Source organism: Aegilops tauschii, chromosome 1 (assembly GCF_002575655.3).
Source record: "Aegilops tauschii subsp. strangulata cultivar AL8/78 chromosome 1, Aet v6.0, whole genome shotgun sequence".
NCBI classification, from domain to species: domain Eukaryota; kingdom Viridiplantae; phylum Streptophyta; class Magnoliopsida; order Poales; family Poaceae; genus Aegilops; species Aegilops tauschii.
This window is the reverse complement of record NC_053035.3, coordinates 157,822,366-157,839,295: the sequence shown is the minus strand read 5'-3', so window position 1 is coordinate 157,839,295 and position 16,930 is coordinate 157,822,366. Positions and strand designations below refer to the sequence as shown.

The 16,930-nt window shown below is 46.3% G+C and overlaps 1 protein-coding gene across 1 annotated transcript; it reads right to left on the bottom strand.

The window, feature by feature from the left end:
• Positions 1-1,421: 1,421 nt before the first annotated feature.
• Positions 1,422-16,026, bottom strand: LOC109751240 (DNA mismatch repair protein MSH2). Its single transcript, XM_020310142.4, has 13 exons — positions 15,774-16,026; positions 15,622-15,671; positions 15,469-15,501; positions 13,533-14,606; positions 12,577-13,128; positions 12,387-12,497; positions 12,211-12,300; positions 12,033-12,104; positions 10,915-11,025; positions 3,890-4,016; positions 3,224-3,423; positions 1,992-2,144; positions 1,422-1,770 (listed from the first exon to the last, which is right to left on the bottom strand). The coding sequence occupies exons 1-13, from the start codon at positions 15,826-15,828 to the stop codon at positions 1,570-1,572; spliced, it is 2,829 nt and encodes a 942-aa protein (XP_020165731.1). The 5' UTR covers positions 15,829-16,026; the 3' UTR covers positions 1,422-1,569.
• Between the last annotated feature and the right edge of the window lie 904 nt (positions 16,027-16,930).

The window sequence follows — 16,930 nt, the reverse complement described above, 5'->3', positions numbered from 1 at the left end:
CCCTCGACAAAACGCGTCAAGAAATAAAAAGGATGGATCGTGTCAGAATATGACGACAAGTGATTGATGATCAATTCAAACTGCTCGATGTAATGTGCTACTAAAGATGTTTGGCGGACGGTATAAAACTGTCTGATCAGCGTCTGGTGCCGATCGCGCCCGAAACGAGTGCAAAGTAATGAGGTAAACGCTTCCCAGTCGAACTATGCGAGCCGCTTCTGTATGGATTGCAGCCAAACAGCGGCTGACCCAGAGAAGTTCAGAGCCGCCATGGGTACCCAAAATGAAGGTAAAATGCCGAACATGTGGAAATACTGCTCGCATATCGTTTTCCATAGATTCGGGTTGTCACCCGTGAACTGCGGAAACGCAATGGATGGATGGGACTGCCCCAGCCCTGACAGTAACTGACTTGCGTGTGCAAACGGCGATAACGAAGGTGGGGATGTTGTCAAGGAGGAGGACGGACATGTTGCCGGGGGTGGCGGCAACGTCAGGAAGGACGTCGCCACGTTCCCCCGTGGTAAGTTGAAGACGCCGTGGCCACTTGGCCCTTGCAGATCGCTGGCCGCGCCGCCACCGGGCCCCACGAGGACGGCGGTCGTCGCAGAAGGGCTTTGCTTCGGATTCGTCCCTTGAGCCTCATCGCTCGTCTTGGTGGACGGCGGCTGCGCCATCTGGAGCGCCGCCACCGCATCACCCAGATCGGGACGCTAGTTGACCAGATCGTCGATCTTGGCCGTGGACGCTTGGATCTCCGCGATTGCCTTGTTCTGGGCCTTGAGGGTGTTGTCGAGTCGGTCTAGGAAGGCTTCGATCGCCGGATCCATGGCAACCAAGTGTGTTCGAGCTTGCCGTAGGTCTCTGGTCTCGATTAGCTGCGCCAAAGTGGAGCGAGGTGGAGGAAATGCTGGTCTCTGATACCAGATGATAGAGTACTCAGATCTCTCAATTACTAGCAAGAATCTCTCTCAAGTATGAGTTATAGTGCCGATAACAGGCAGAGGTACACGAATTTGGTAGCTAGGGTTCATCGCGAGACAGGAAGGGGAAAGGGGAAAGAGCCGAGCCGCCGTTAGCCTGATCGGATGCTTGCGCTTGACCTCGATCCCTCCTCAAGTAGTCACGTGGCTGGGCTTCAGTTTACCCACGCCGGCCCAATGACGCTTGGGTTGGGCTTCCTGGGCCAGGCCGCGCGCGGAGCCGTGGTGACGTGGTGATCCTCACTGACTGGCGGGCCTGCCCTGTCAGGGCCGTTGACAAAGCGGTCCATCTGTCAGGACGACGAGCCGAACCAGAGCTCGTCAGCCATGGGTTCCTTGCCCACACGGCGACCAGTAAGTTGTAGGCCGCCCACGGACGAGTCCACAAGTCCAGCGCTTGTAATAAGCCGCCCAATCCATGCTAGACGAGTGCCCCAATGACGAGTAAAATGGAATACAGTAGTAGCAGACGATCAGAATTTAGTGAGGATATGTACAGCATCGTTTCTGTTTACTTGCACTAACAAAAGGAAAGGATCCTCCCAAGTTGACGCGCAGTAACAAAAGGGTCAGAGATCCATTCCACTCAGAGGAACTGCTGCAGCCAGGGATTACTGGCTGCGTCGTTCTCGAAGTCTGATTTCAGTTTGGCCACCATCTCCGTAGCCTTGCTCCCATCCACCTCATCTAGAGGCAATGCAGAAAAATCCTCCAACAAAAGGCGAGCCCGAGCAGCTCCCCTCGTCACATCATCTGGGCTAAACACCCTCTTGCGTTTCGATCCAACCTGCAATTAGGAAGAGGGTACTGGTTTCAGATATGCCATTACAACACTACTCAATCCACTGCTTTCAAGGAAATCCTAATCACAAGAAATGCTCCCTTTTTTTTTGCCTTGACCTAATAAGAACAATCATGAAAGGAATGGGAAGGGAGCAAAAGAGAATGTGCATTTTAGTTGTTGATATTAAAAAGACAACATTTATCTTGACTTTTAGTTGGAGATACCTCGTCACTGGGTTCACCACTCAAGTTAGGTGCACTGGTAAAGTCTTCTAACTCTTCAGCTTTGCTTTTTGCAAGAGCAATGACAGCTTCTGGAAAATTAGCAAATTCCGCAACATGGATACCAAAACTTTGGTCGCAGGAACCAGGTTCAACCTGCAAAATGGAAAATGCATTTACCACACTGCATGCAAATGTTGAATTCCTCTTATTTTCACTCTAATATATACTAGGTAATACAACCATGTCCATTCTAACAACATTACTCCCTCCGATCCAAATTAACTGTCGCAGCTCTAGTACAACTTTAGTACAAAGTTGTACTAGAGCTGCGACAATTAATTTGGTTCAGAGGGAGTACAGAATTTAATAGGGCTTCATCTACAACAAGGATCCATTTGTATTATTTCAAGAAATTTACGACTTGCGACTACAAATAAAAAGACACGAGCATGGATGTAACTCCTGATAATGTTGGCAGGTCTTTAGCTATTCTCTTCTTTTTCATACAGAGGCCAAGAAGCTTGTTCAATTTCAAATATATGAGAAAAGACTCATTATCCACCTTTTGGACACAACTACCGATAGAAAATAGGGACATTATCATGATGAACAGCTTCAAAAAATTATCATGATGAAGACCTAGAGAGGAGGAAAGACAGGAAATTATCAAGTTGCCTATTAGATGCCAGAATAGTAATGTAACTTTTCTCCCTTTTCCTGCTCAGTTATCTGAGACAAAGAATCCTCCTACTTAAAAAAGTATGTAAGGTTTTGTCGTCCATCCTCTTCTTTCGCCCTCCATCCTAACCCCCACCTCCGTTTCCAGTTTTATCAATTTTTCGCACCGGTTTTCCCTGAGGCTCGCCTCAACTGGCCCACATCTTATTGGCTTACAAATAAAATCATGTTTTCTTTGGCAAGTCAATAAGTACTGATTCAATTGCCATTTTTGGTGCGTAATCGCATTAACAATAAAATGACTGGTAAATCAATGCGTACAAAATATCTGTGCCTCCATTGCAACGCACAGGCAATTATCTAATTCCCTTGGAAGACTATATGACAGAGAAGTTCAAGCAATTAATGGCATCAAGCATCTAAAATACTGAAACTCATTAGCAGCTATCAAGCGATTCTAGAAAAAACTATAATAAGACAGAGAATTATAGACAACACAATAAGCCATTAAAAGGATTTCAGAATGTGTTTCGGAATTTCACATCACAGGGTACCTTATAAAGCATAGTCAACTTCCGACTTGATGGGTCTATATGTGCACCCACATGATAATTTGCAATTCCCAAATCTGGAACATGTTGGTGCTGATCACCATTTTTATTTGCTAATGCAGTTAATTCATGAAAATGAGTTGCAAACAATGTAGGCGCCCTAGTCACTTCCACAAGATGCTCACAGATAGCCCATGCAAGACCTGATTGTAAGTAGAATGTACCAATCCAAAATATGAGTTAGATCTTCAAGTTACATTAAATAAAGTTATATCTTCAAGTTGCCTATAATTTTGGCATACTGCAGTAGTAGTACCATATGCTAGAATTAAAGCATGGAATTTTGGTCCAACGCATCTAACCAATTACAGAGTTTAAGTGAAATGCCAGGAATGAACAATCCTCATGTAGAATGCTTAGTTCAAATCAAGTTGCAGTAAATATCATTTGAGAAGTTAACATTTGCAGAACTGTGGTAGGAAATATATATGTAATATAAAATATTTAGTTCAAAGCAAGTTGCATTAAATATGATTTTGAAGTTAGTATTGAAAAACTGTATTAGGAAACAGAGATTAACAAACTGGATATGCTCGTCTAATCTGTCTTAGGTCTAAACATGATAAAAAGAAGTGGGAAGACAAATCAAGAAAGGGTTGCAAGACAAACCAAATCCATCATATGTGGAAGTTCCTCGTCCCAACTCATCGATAATTATGAGAGATTTCTCAGATGCACCTTTCAAAATGGATGCTGTTTCAAGCATCTCTTGCATAAAGGTTGAAACACCACGGAGCTGCCAACAAAAATGTAAAGCAAAATATTTAGAACTTGGATGGTTTTGCAGATCTACATAGATGAAAGCCTGTTCAAAAGTAACAGCAAGTTTTGACCTAAAATATCCCGAGCACCAGTTATTGGTTAAATTTAAACAGGTACTCCCTCCGTCCCATAATATAAGAACGATTTTTCAAGCTAAAACAGCTTGAAAAACGTTCTTATATTATGGGACATAGGGAGTAACATATAAAATATTAGTCATTGACAGCTTCACATATGAATTTCCCCTCTCCCCTGCACTACTACGGTACTGTCATTTATGTGGCCGTAAAGTGTCTCGCCATCCTGGCCCTCCCCTCTCCCTTATGGAGCTGGAAACTAAGAAGATCCTGAGTCTTTTGTTTGTTTTTTTATGTGAGGACATCCTGAATGAAGCAGACAATATTTTCAAACTTCAAGATTAAACAAAATAACATAGACCGAAGCCTGTTCAAAGGTAACAGCAAGATTCGACCTAAAACATACCCACCACTAGAATAAAGTTTGACAGAAGCACGGCACAGGCTCCACCCCTCTCTGCCCTCAATTTATATCCGGCGTCGGCCGTTGGTGAGCGCCTGTATCAGCCTTCGATTCCTCTTCTCGTCGTCCAGGCTCTACCCTCGTCGAAGGGCTGGACCGCTCCCAGCTGCGATCCATTGCTCGTCTCGCGCCCGTGTCTGCAGGACAGAGCTCGTCTCGCGCCCGGCAGCAGGACCGAGCTCGTCGCGCGCCCGGCAGCAGGACCGAGCTCGTCTCGCGCCCGGCGTCTGGACCAAGCTCGCCTCGCGCCCGGTGCAGCAGGACGGGTCAATGGAGGCCAATTTTGGTCGGCCTTTTGGGTCTCGGCGCTGGGGGCCGCCCAGGGGTGTGAAAGGCGAGGCCTTTCCATTCGTCCCATTGGTTGGGGTAGCAACGGGTCTCGGGTGAGGTGGTGTCAAGGTCTTGGATGCCAGGGCGGCGGCCCTGGTGGTGGTAGCGCGGTGCTCATGGGCAGAGCCCGTGGCTTGGTGCTGCCCGGTGACCATGGCCGTGTGGGCGGCATGGTGGCTAGGGTGTGGCGTTCGGTGGCGGTGAGTGTTGGCTGGGGTGAAAACCTGTTCCATGTTCGGACGGACTGGCGGTGGCGTAGCGCGTTACCTTCTTGAAGGCGTCGTCGCAGCTCTCATCGGTCATCGTGTTGCTCCAGGGGGAACTTTGACCCCCGGGTCGGGCGGTGGCGGCACGTTGGCATCGTAACCTTCTTGGAGGCGCCGTCTTGGAGCTCACGGTTTGTCATATGCAGCTTCATCTCTTCGCGGTGGCGTGTTCACGGTGAAGGACCCCGATTGCTCTTGTAGTGTTAGGGGTGGTGTTGCTGCGCTCAGCGCCTATGTATCCCGCCTTGGGTGTCTGCATGTGTTGTCATGGGGTGCGTTTGTACTTGGGCTGTGGTTGATCTTTGCTTTATATATAAAGCAGGGCGAGAACCTTTTTCGGTATATTCGAGATCAATGCCAAGAAACATTACTAAACCATTTCCTCCTAAGCCTATGTACAATCATCTGTTAATCTCAATGGGAGGAAAGCAGCTGCAACAGGTCAGAGTTGAACATCACAATCAAAACAGTCCATGAACATCACAATCTCGTTGCAATCTGTCATGCCGCACTTGTCCAATAACTTGACCGCATAAGCTGATTGACATAGGGAAATTTCTCTGGAGCTTTGCTTCACTTCGACGCCCAAGTAATAGCTGAGTAATCCAAGATCGCTCATGCTGAACTTCTTCATCTGCGCCTTGAAACCTCAATTTCTTGCGCGCTATCTCCGGTGATGATCAGATCATCGACATAAACTCCAACTAGCAAGTTTGAGCCTTTGGAGTTCTACTGCATGCTCGAGGGGACATCTTTTGAACCCAAGCGGGACCAAACTTCGGTCTAACTTTGAGTTCCAAGCTCTTGGTGCTTGCTTCAGCCCGTAAAGTGCCTTCTTGAGCTTGTAAACTTTCCCTTCTTCGCCTTTCTTCTCGTAGCCAAGGGGGTGTTCCACATACACTTCTTCTGTAAGATCGCCATTGAGGAAAGCGGATTTAACATCCATATGATGAACCTTCCAATCCTCTTGTGCTGCCTAAGCTAGGAGCACTCTCACCGTCTCGATTCGAGCAACCGGTGCATGTTGGCGCAGCCAGACGCCAAAACCCTAAACCCTAGCTTGCCCTAGCTGCTACCTCTCTCTCTCACCTTGGTCTAGCGCAAGCCACAAGGAGGAAGAAGGAGACACGGAGCAAAAAGAGGACACAGCGAGGTTTGCCGGTGCACGAACGCTACCGCCGCCACGAACGGCGTTTTCAGTTTTTCCCTGAACACAAACTCAGCCCGCACCCGTTACAACGTCTATGGGGGGTCTTATACCCTAGGCCATGTCAGGGCGCGTACCCCACGTCCCAGCCCACGCCTAGCGCCTGGTCCGGCCCGCTCTGCACGCGCCCGACATGCACGCACACGTCCGGGTCATGGCGAGCCCGCCCTGGACCAACTCCACGCACCCCTTATTCTCGCCAACAGAGCACACACACACACACACACACGCCTACGGTGTACTCCTGCACGGGCAACCCCGTGCACCACACGCACACACACACGCACACCTACGCCGCGGACCCAACGCGCCCAACACGCCTAGCGCGCGCCCATACACGCGCTCGACGTGTCCGACTCGTCGCCACGGCTTATTATGCCCAACACTCACCCCCGAAGGCGTGGCTCAGAGGAGGCCGTGGTCCTCGACACCGGCGTCCGCCAGCAATGCTCGCTCCGCCACCGGCGCCTTCCACAGCTGGGAGCACTCACGCTTGAAATGACCGCGCTCGCCGCATTTGTAGTAGCGGCCACGCCGGTTCCCGCCGTAGCCCGACACCACACTATTGTCGTCGTCCCGTGCGCCACCGTGTCGCCGCTCTCGTGTTGCCCACTGGGCCGCCGTCATGACTCACCCCCGTGTTCGCCGCCAGCTTGTCCATGCCGGCGCAGCCTTTCCTTGAACGCTTTCAGCCGTCCGAGTGCTTCCTCGAATGCCATGGTGCTGACGTCGCAAAACTGCTCGATTCCGGCCACCGCCGCGTACAAACGGTCCGGCACGGAGTCGAGAAGCTTTTTCACCATGGCGGCGGCGTCCAGCGTCGACCCGAGCCCCGCGAAGCGCGCCGCCGATCCTACCGGCAAACGCATCCAGCGTTTCAGCCTCCGCCATGCACAGCTGCTCAAACACTCCGCGAAGGGTGGCCAGCCGCGCCACCCAGACCCGGTCCGCGCCGACAAACCTCGTCTTCAAGCTAGCCCATATCTCCGCCCAGACCACTGCCTCCCACAGCCCAGCCACGTCGAGGTTGGCCTCGACCTTGATTGCCCACACGGTGTAATTCTCACCCGTGAGCACTGGGCAGCCGCCAGCGTACGGCACGATCGACATCGTCGGCGAGGCTCTGATGCCAATTCTTGGCGCAGCCGCCAAAACCCTAAACCCTAGCGCGCGCTCTCTCTCTCTCTCTCTCTCTCAGCCCGCACGAACGCTACCGCCTCCACGAACGGCGTTTTCTGTTTTTCCCTGAGCACGAACTCAGCCCGCAATTGTTACAACGTCTATGGGGGTCTTACACCCTGGGCCACATCAGGGCGCGTACCCCACGTCCCAGCCCACGCCGAGCGCCTGGTCCGGCCCGCTATGTCGGCGCCCGACATGCACGCACACGTCCGGGTCATGGCGAGCCCGCCCTGGACCAACTCCACGCACCCCCTATTCTCGCCAACAGAGCGCACACACACGCACGCCTACGATGTACTCCTGCACGGGCAACCCCGTGCACCACACGCACGCACACACGCACACCTACGCCGCAGACCCGACACACCCGACACACGCCTAGCGCGCGCCCATACACGCGCTCGACACGTCTGACTCGTCGCCACAGCTTATTATGCCCAACAGTGCAAACACCCCCTCATAGTCAACTCCTTGACGTTGTATGCAACCCTTTGCAACAAGTCTTGCCTTGCACTTCACAATAGCACCCTTCAGTGTCCTTTTTTAACTTGTAAACCCACTTCGAACCTATAGCCTTTTGGTTCGAACATCGGGTTACCAAAGTCCACATGTCATTGCTCTCGATCGCCTTGATCTCCTCATCCATGGCGTGCGTCCAACTAGGACTTTTGCTCGCCTCTACAAAGTTTGCCGGCTCCTCAACTCGGAGTAAACACAATCCAGAGTACTCGAGCGTAACTGGCTTTGTGTACTTGTAGACTTTCTTGAGGGTCTTGTAGCGACGAGGCCCGGAGGAGCCCGTTGTGGCTTGCGAAGGAGGCGACACAAATTGTGTCGGCGTCGATGCACTTGAGGAAGATGGCTGAGTCCCGGGTGTGGTAGATGTCGGGTCATCGGCGTAGTCGCCGTGATCGTGACCATCATCTTGATTGTCAGGATCACTATGTGCCTCGTTGTCGATGTTGTCGCCGAGATCTCCGCTCGTGTCGTGCGCGTCGTTATCGCTATCACCTTGCGACTCATGCGCGTCATCATCGGTGTCGGCACCATGGTGATCACTTCTGTCGTGGTCACCTTGGTTGGGCGTCTTGCCAACCACCTGGACGTCCTCCCCTGCATCGCATCATCATCAGTTGGAAATTCAACTGTGAATATGTTACCGTTTGGAGCATCGTCGGCTGCTGCGCTCCAATTCCACGCTTGGTTTTCTTCAAACACAACGTTGGGTGAAATCCGTAGACGCTTGGTTCATGGTTCGTAGAAGCAGTATACCTTGGTGCCGAAACTCCTCTCATACCGATAAACACCATCTTGGTGCTACGATCGGCAAGCTTTGAGAGATGCGGCTCCGCCGTCTTCACATGCGCCACGCAGCCAAATGTCCGTAGATGAGACACATTCGGCTTCCGTCCATAAATTGCTTCATACGGAGTCTTGCCGATCACCGCCTTCGTTGGAGCCCGGTTGAGAAGATAGACCGCCGTCGAGACAGCGTCTCCCCAAAAAGTACCCGACAAGTTCTTGCTCTTGAGTAAACTCCTCGCCATGTCAACGATGATTCGATGCCTTTCAACAACCCCATTCTGTTGCGGCGTATAAGGTGCCGTGAGGAACCTTTTTATGCCAATCTTCTCGCAGTAGTCGTTGAACTCATTTGACGTAAACTCCCTGACGCAATCTGTCCGTAGAGCATGAACCTTCAGCTTGTGTTCCATCTCTGTTGCAGCCTTCAGCTTCTCGAACACTTCAAACGCCTCATCTTTAGATCGTAGAAGAACGACCCACATGTATCTCGAGTAGTCATCTACCACAAGGAAGAAGTACTTCTTTCCTGCGTGAGTTGTTGGGGTGATAGGGTCACATAGATCACCATGGAGCAGCTCAAGTGCATCACTTGCACGATAGGTAGACTGAGGTAGACTGAGCAGGGAACGGCCTGCGGTGTTGTTCTTTAACCAAGCACCCGTCAACATGGTCAATAAATGGCATGCGGATACCATCTCCATCTTCGACATCTTCTTTAAGGCGTAGAAGTTAACATGTCCAAATCTAGCATGCCATAACCACGAATCATCATCACTCTTGGCGAGCCAACACTCCGATTGAGATTGATCAAGGTTAAGGATATAGAGCCTGTCCCGTGTGTGATTCACACGCGCTAGCATGTGTCGGAGGGCTCGAATGGTATCCCACGCATCTGGTCGGTGTCCAAGTCGATCATAGATTGCGACGGGCGATGCCACATGCTGGCGGGCCTCAGGCCCTGCGGGTCCGGGTCAGATGGGTTGTTGTAGGGCGTTGGCGCCCTCGTCACGCTGGGCAACCAGCCTACTCGGGACGAGTGGATGGTCATGCTGTTGTGGGGTCTCTGGTAGCACATCGCTTGTAGTTCCAAGGAGTCACAGCTCAGTCATATTCTCCTGGTGTTCAAACCTAGCCTCGGTACAATCTTTTTTTGCCCACAGATGTGCTCTTTTTTTTTGCCCATTCAGCCCAAACCTAGGCATCGGTCGGAAAGTGGTGTCAAAACCTAGGATGTGGCGGGTGGCAACCTGGGATCCTCGAACGTTCAATGAGAGTGTTTGATGGAAGTACGCACAAAGCAGTCAGCCAGCTTTGATTACTGATTAGGTATGGATGTCTAGTTCAACCACTTAAACCAAGGTTGTGGGTTTTTTCATGTGCTCAATATAAAGAAAAAACAAAAGGCATTAATGGTATGCGAAAGGTAGAACGTCCAGGGCTTTGAGGCCGCTGGTGCATGTTTGGCCTCCTGAACCGGAGCAGTAGGATGGTAGCTGTGAAGGTTTTGGCTATTTGTTCGATTTCGTTTCTTGGTGTTTTAGGTTTTTGCTAGCCTATTTTTGTTCTTTCCTTTTGCCAGGTTTACCTTTGTAAACTCTTACACCATCTTGGTGTTCTTTTAATACAAAATGACACGCATTTGGGGGCGTGTTTGAGAAAAACAAGTAGAACAGTGAATGTTATTAGCGTTTATCAAATTCTTTGGATGTGATCTTTCTACATGAGGAATTGGAACCAGTTTTTTTTATGTGAGGAGAGAGTTAAAAAGCATGGACCTCAAGCTTTTAAGAATTAACGATTTCCTCTAAACAAGGAATTAAAATGATTTCTATCTTCTTCCAAGAAGCCTTAATCGGCATTGCAAAGGTGACTCGACTACTTCATGTTTTTAATTCCAGTGCGTGTGCTTGTACCACCATTTAGAAGAGCAAATTATATGTTGTAGTTCATGTGATTCTAGCAGAAGTTTACAACAAACTTACAACCAAAAGCATTTTCAATAAATTCAAGAACAAAAGAGCTTAACGACTGAACCAACTTACTTGGCAATCACCAGCACCAACACGAGCAAAAATACAATCTCTCACACTAATGCTTGCCTGATCACAAGGAACAAAGGAACCAACTTGTGCCATCAAGACATTTACGCCAACCTGGTTCCAAAACAAAAAGGGCTTCAGATAAGTTTATGAAATGAAAAATTACAGGCATCACATTCATAAAATAAATAGAAGAGAATTGAGGGGGAAAACAAGAAAGAAGGTCCACAGTTCCAAATTTCTTTGGTTTTACTATGATTTGTAGGTACAGCAGCCACCTGAGTCGATTTGGTATTTTTGTTTGCCTTGACTCGATGAAAATACAAATCGATATTTGTTATAGATGGATCCTTAGGTTGCTAAAACTACACCTGATATGGATCTAGGAGGTGTAGGGACAGAGTGAGACCCTACCGGTAAGGAGGCAAGGTAGAGGGGTTAACTCTTCTATTTTCTTGCTTAATGCATCTCCATGAGGTATAGAGAGAGAGGGTCTAACAACACAAATCCCGCCATTTTTTATCTAAGGTGATCTTACTTTATCCTACTAACTGGCTTAAAGCGCATGTAACTGGTAATTAACAGGAAAGCGCTCCTATCTTTCCGTCTCCTCTGACGTGAAATAGGCAGGCAGCAACCCACACCATAAAATAACACCCCTCTGCGACACGACACTTCCACAAGCTGTCTTGTGGGGACCACATATAAAGACCTTGATGGCACGACCGCCCAACACTGATTAGAAGCTTAAGGACAGACCTCTCAATATGTTGACTACAGTTGATTTGCAAACAACCCCAGCAAAACCTTCGTTGGCCAGCTATTAAGCTTCACTAATTTTGTAATTTGTAAACACTGATCAAATAATTTTTTGAAGCTGCATTTCATAGTTGCATACATTACCGTTTCAAGTATTATGTGCTTATATCAGCATGCAATGCAGCCGCTCCTAATTACTACTATGCATTGCACACCATACTGTCCATGCCAATAAGCTTATTGATCAATCCAAAGTACCATACACATATTTTCCGTAAATAATAGAAAAAACTTAATTTCATGAAACAAGTCAAACAAATGCCAAACTGCCATTGATGATATTATAAACATGCAGATCTGACCTGACGTATAAAAGTGGATTTTCCACCCATGTTTGGCCCAGTGATGATTTGAAACCAACTTTTTCCCCTCGCCTATTTAGAAGAATTTCAAGCGTCACAGACCTTTTTTTTCAGGGAAAAGCAGCACGAACCTTGGTGACTAAGTGCTTCCGTGTAAACAAGATCATGATATACTTACCAAAGTGCAATCATTTGGTATGAAGTTAACACCATCTTGGGCCTCCACACAAGGATGCCGACTACCTTGTAGAATAATATCTCCTTCCTCCTGTATTAAATTCGCAGGATTAGAACTTCAGCCACAAAACTAAGTGGAATTGCTTCTTTTGGAGGGTATTAGCTAATATTTCTTACCGATGTTGTGATGTCTGGTCTTACATAAGGAACTGGGCAACTTATTGCCAAATCAGCAAAACTCTGTAAAACATCCAACTCGGATATAATTGCAGCAAAATTCTCAAATACCTACATCAAGAATTTAAGATCTGTTAGTCACAAATGACAACAAAAAAAGGTAACTACAAATCATTTTATCTAAATGTACCTCTGAGAAGGTGCATGAAACTTGCACTACATTATCAACAATCTTTTTCTGGCAACTTGTGTAATCACCAAGCAGTGACTGGTATTGGTCACCTAGCTTTTTAAGCTTGGCGCTTGTAAACTTCACACCGTCTTTACGAGTTTCTATGATAATGTAATTGGTTGTGAGCTTTTTCCTGACTTTCTGTTCATCTTTCTTTGAGATTCTGAACACATGTCCAAATGGGCCTTTTTCTAGCTTCAATTGCTTATCAACAGAAAGATCCAGATCAGTGGCTGTATGCATGTGCAAATTGTTTATGTGATTTTCGACTCCAGAAAGCTCATCCTTCAGCACAGCCAAATCAGAAGAATATAGGGGAGATATCCTGTACTCGCCATTGTCTACTTGACCGAGGTCAATGGCTGTCTCAACAAGATTAGCAAACCTACCATATCGGTTCTCTGTCAGCCACTCTTCTAAAGAGCTAAGGAACCTTGTCATTACAGATGTAGAAAATTGGCCATTGTATTGTTGAAGAACACCCTTGATGTACGGGATTCTAGAGCAGGACTGCAAAAACATTGATTAAAAAAAGGTGAAATTTTACTTGAGCAAGAAGATTCAAAACGGAAAATAATGGCAAAAGACACATGTCTATGTAAGTATATAAATAGCTTTCAATTTGATATGTGTTAAGGGGGTTGTATTTTACTAGAATCATCACATACAGATATACCCCTCATGTTTAGTAAGTATATAAATAACTTTCAATTTGATATGTGCTACGACATTCTGTGCAAAGATGCAGCAACACAAGCACAAAAAAGGCCCAATTCATTCATTCAAAATATGTTATCTGAACCATATACTAACAGTTAAGAAGCCAATATAACAGTGTCATAAGTTTATCTGCATACACATTTTAGCCAAACAACCATATTTGCAAGAAAGAAACAGCAGGTAGAAGCAAAAACCTGGTAGAGCTTAACAACAGGCTGCAGGTTGGCTGATTTCTTACGGAGAGCATGTGTTAGGCGATCAATATCAGATATCCTTTTAAGTTGTTGCCTAAGACCCTGACGAAGCTCTGGATCTTCTGCGAAAGCCTGAACCATATCTAATCTGTTATTGATTTCGTTTACATCTATCAAGGGTTGTTTCAGCCATTTGTTAAGCAGTCGCTTTCCCATCCCAGCAGTGCAAGTTCTGTTCATCAAACCAAACAAACTAAAATTCTTGTTTACATCAGTTTTTCCTTCAACAATATTCAATGCTCGCACCGCGGCAGAATCAAGTCGCATGCAGCGGTCCAAATTGAATTTCTCAATCGTGTAATTTCCATAATTAGTGTCATCTGCTAGCAACTCAGCATATGATACTAGAGCTCCAAGGGCACCCAAAGCATAGTCAAACTGAGATAGGAGATCACGAACTGGCTCGACAGAACCCCTGATTATTCGACCAAGATCCTGCACAAGATCTCTAGATTTAAATTCAGCCTTCTTTCTTTCAGTCAGTAGAATACTGCAATTGCTAATAGCATCCTGAAGAGGCTGCAAATCTATTGATTTCTCAAAATCTGCTGGAAGAAGACACTCCTTGCAACCTAATGCAACAAGGGCTGATTCCACATTTGTGAATCGACTATCTTCAGGGAACTCAGCCAACCCAAGCTTCCGGTTCGTCATATCCACAAAACTAAGCGCTACATATAGCTGACCATCACGGAAGACAGGAAACAATGCAACAGTAACCGGAGAAAATTGCATGTCATTGTTAGCAAACAGAATATCTTCAAAACTGCCTATGTTTCCAGGTGTTCCAGATTTTGTTAACCTCCAACTTGACCCACTTCCCTCATAGAGCTCCAGTGTATGGTCCGTCCTATCTAACAAAAGGTTGCGTGCAATGGTCTCAAACATAGCCCTGCTAACACTGACACTTGAGATTCCATCAGAGTTACCGCCCAGTTGCCTTAAGGCAGTCATTGTGTGATAGTATGCCTTTGCAATAAAGGTTGCATTCTCACCATGAGCAGTGTAATAATCCTGGCAGAACATTTAAGCTTTAGTTTACAATATTCCCAGGAATTTGATGTATACAAATAATTAGTTCAAGTAATCTGAAGAGCAATCAGCTAAGATTTAGCTCTGTGTGGGCAGGTGCATCTCAAGAGTTGTAACTTCTACACGATAAAGACAGCCTTCTTTTGATGTAGGAACTCATAAGAAGTGTGTCAATGAAATCTATAACAAATGTCTTTATTGAATTACTTATGAAGAAAGATGCATATGTTTGCATGAACTGCCTAAATGCACAAAAAGGTAGAAGTGGGAGACATTCTTATAACTCTCTCTAGCATTACTGCATTCTACTAGTACTCATATGATGAAACATTTCTGCATATTCAACCATTTAGATTGCATTCCAACAAATTCAAAACGATATCCTACTAGAATCATTATTCATGAAATATCAAGCCCCGCAAAGTGTGCATATTGTGCTGAGATGCCAAACAGAGACTAAGTTTGCAACATCAGTTAGAGGCGCACTCTCCTAGTGAATGGAAGTTTTTCATAACGCAGAAACAGAGCATGGGACTGAAACTTTTTCTTTTTAGGAACTATTATGGTTCACAAACTTTGGTCAAGGAAAGTCTCAAATTGCATGATAGATACGTACATTATCTCACTCACATGATACCTAAAATATCCAACTAATTAGAATAACACTAACAGCCTTATATGGCGACCATCCGTAGTAGATATTCTCATATGATGTAAAGAGAGTAACATGAAATTTTAACTATTTTCCTATCATGTTTGTGAAACTGATCATCAAGAAATAAATACTGGAGCACATCTACGCATACAAGAAAACTGTAACAAACATTAATGCGAAAGTACTTACCCGGCGATCAAAGAAACGAATGGCCCGAGGATCCTGCAGTATCAAGAAGATAATGTTACCTCCAACTCAAAAAAAAATGAAGTTAACTAATGCAGAAAAATGTCACCCAACATATTCACTAGAAATCCAGGGGTCGGGCTGAAAGAGTCTTACCTTGGGCAACTTCTTGAAGAAGGAGATGAAACCCTGGGCTTGCCTCGCATCTATCCAATCACGGAAACGGAATCGATCAGAAAAAAAAAAGGAAGTCAAAACCTAATACACAAAGAACATACGAGACAAACAAAGAACGAGAGCGCACGCACCTAGCTTGAGCTCCGGGAGCTTTCCCCCCTCCGGCAAGCAGTCTTCGCTGTCCATGCCGCCCCCAATGCCCGCCGGGGGAGAGAGGGATGGTGGTGCGGGCGAGGTGCTCGGCGAAATGTGGGCAGACGCGGGCGGCGGGAAAAGTTGGGGGTTTTCGCGGGAGAGCCGAGCTGCGCGCGTGTGGGATGTGGGATGTGGGATTTCGCGGGGCTTTGTGGGCGGAGCGGCCGGGGTGCGAGAATCGAGGAAGGATACCGGTAAATGCGCAGTCGGGACTCGGGCCGATATTCAACAAAATAAACTTTCAATAAGGCTAGTCACAGTGGGAGTAACATTTTTTCTTTTGAAAATGGTTGAAGTAACATAAATAAAAATGATGATGTGTCAAGTAGTTAATAAGGAGAGATTATGTTACCATCACATAACGCTTCTTAATGCAAGATGAGCCTACAAAATAATAAATGAACACATCTGTGTTACCACACATATGACACTATCTACTGTGGAGGTATTACTAGTCTAAGTTACTCTTCACTATGACTAGCCTAAGATGGCCATAGTGATGGTATCATAGCCGGTATCGTGCACTCCGGAATAGCAAACATGATGATGTGGCAAAGAATTAAAGAAGAGAGAGAGGGTTAGAGTAATATAGGTAGATACTGTATCATTTAAATGTTATGCTACTTTGTGTTATATATGGCAGTAAATATGATCATCTATGATACTATGCACTATGAAAATAGTATTATATGCATGATATTAGTATATGATACTTCCACTATGAGTAGCCTAAATTTAGCCAAAAACAACTCATGCCTTCGAAACTTTAATTTAATTAACGGGTTTACTAAAACTCAATCAACTGAGATTTAGTTGTAGTCGTTGATCTTGATTGATGCATCATGTTTTGTCTGAAGCTACTAAGACTGTTTTTTTCGGTTGTGAGTACATGAAAGTTTTTTCTTTAAACACACTTCATTTTATTAATTACTTCCTCCGTCTCATAATGTAAGATGTTTTTGCTACCTATTATGGGACGGAGGAAGTATAAACCAGGACTCATGAAGTTTTCAAGAGACTTGCCAAGAAAGTTTAAAATAAATATGATGTGACTATCAAGCATGTCAAAAGTGATAATGGCACTGAGTTCAAA

What these genes read in the sequence shown, in the direction of transcription:
- LOC109751240 (XM_020310142.4), bottom strand. Translation starts at nt 15,828, where the DNA reads ATGGACAGCGAAGACTGCTTGCCGGAGGGGGGAAAGCTCCCGGAGCTC. An exon ending in GCTCCCGGAGCTCAAGCTAG is followed by an intron (nt 15,672 to 15,773) that starts GTGCGTGCGCTC and finishes GTGATTGGATAG; the next exon opens with ATGCGAGGCAAGCCCAGGGT. An exon ending in TTGGTGCTGGTGATTGCCAA is followed by an intron (nt 4,017 to 10,914) that starts GTAAGTTGGTTC and finishes TTTTGTTGGCAG; the next exon opens with CTCCGTGGTGTTTCAACCTT.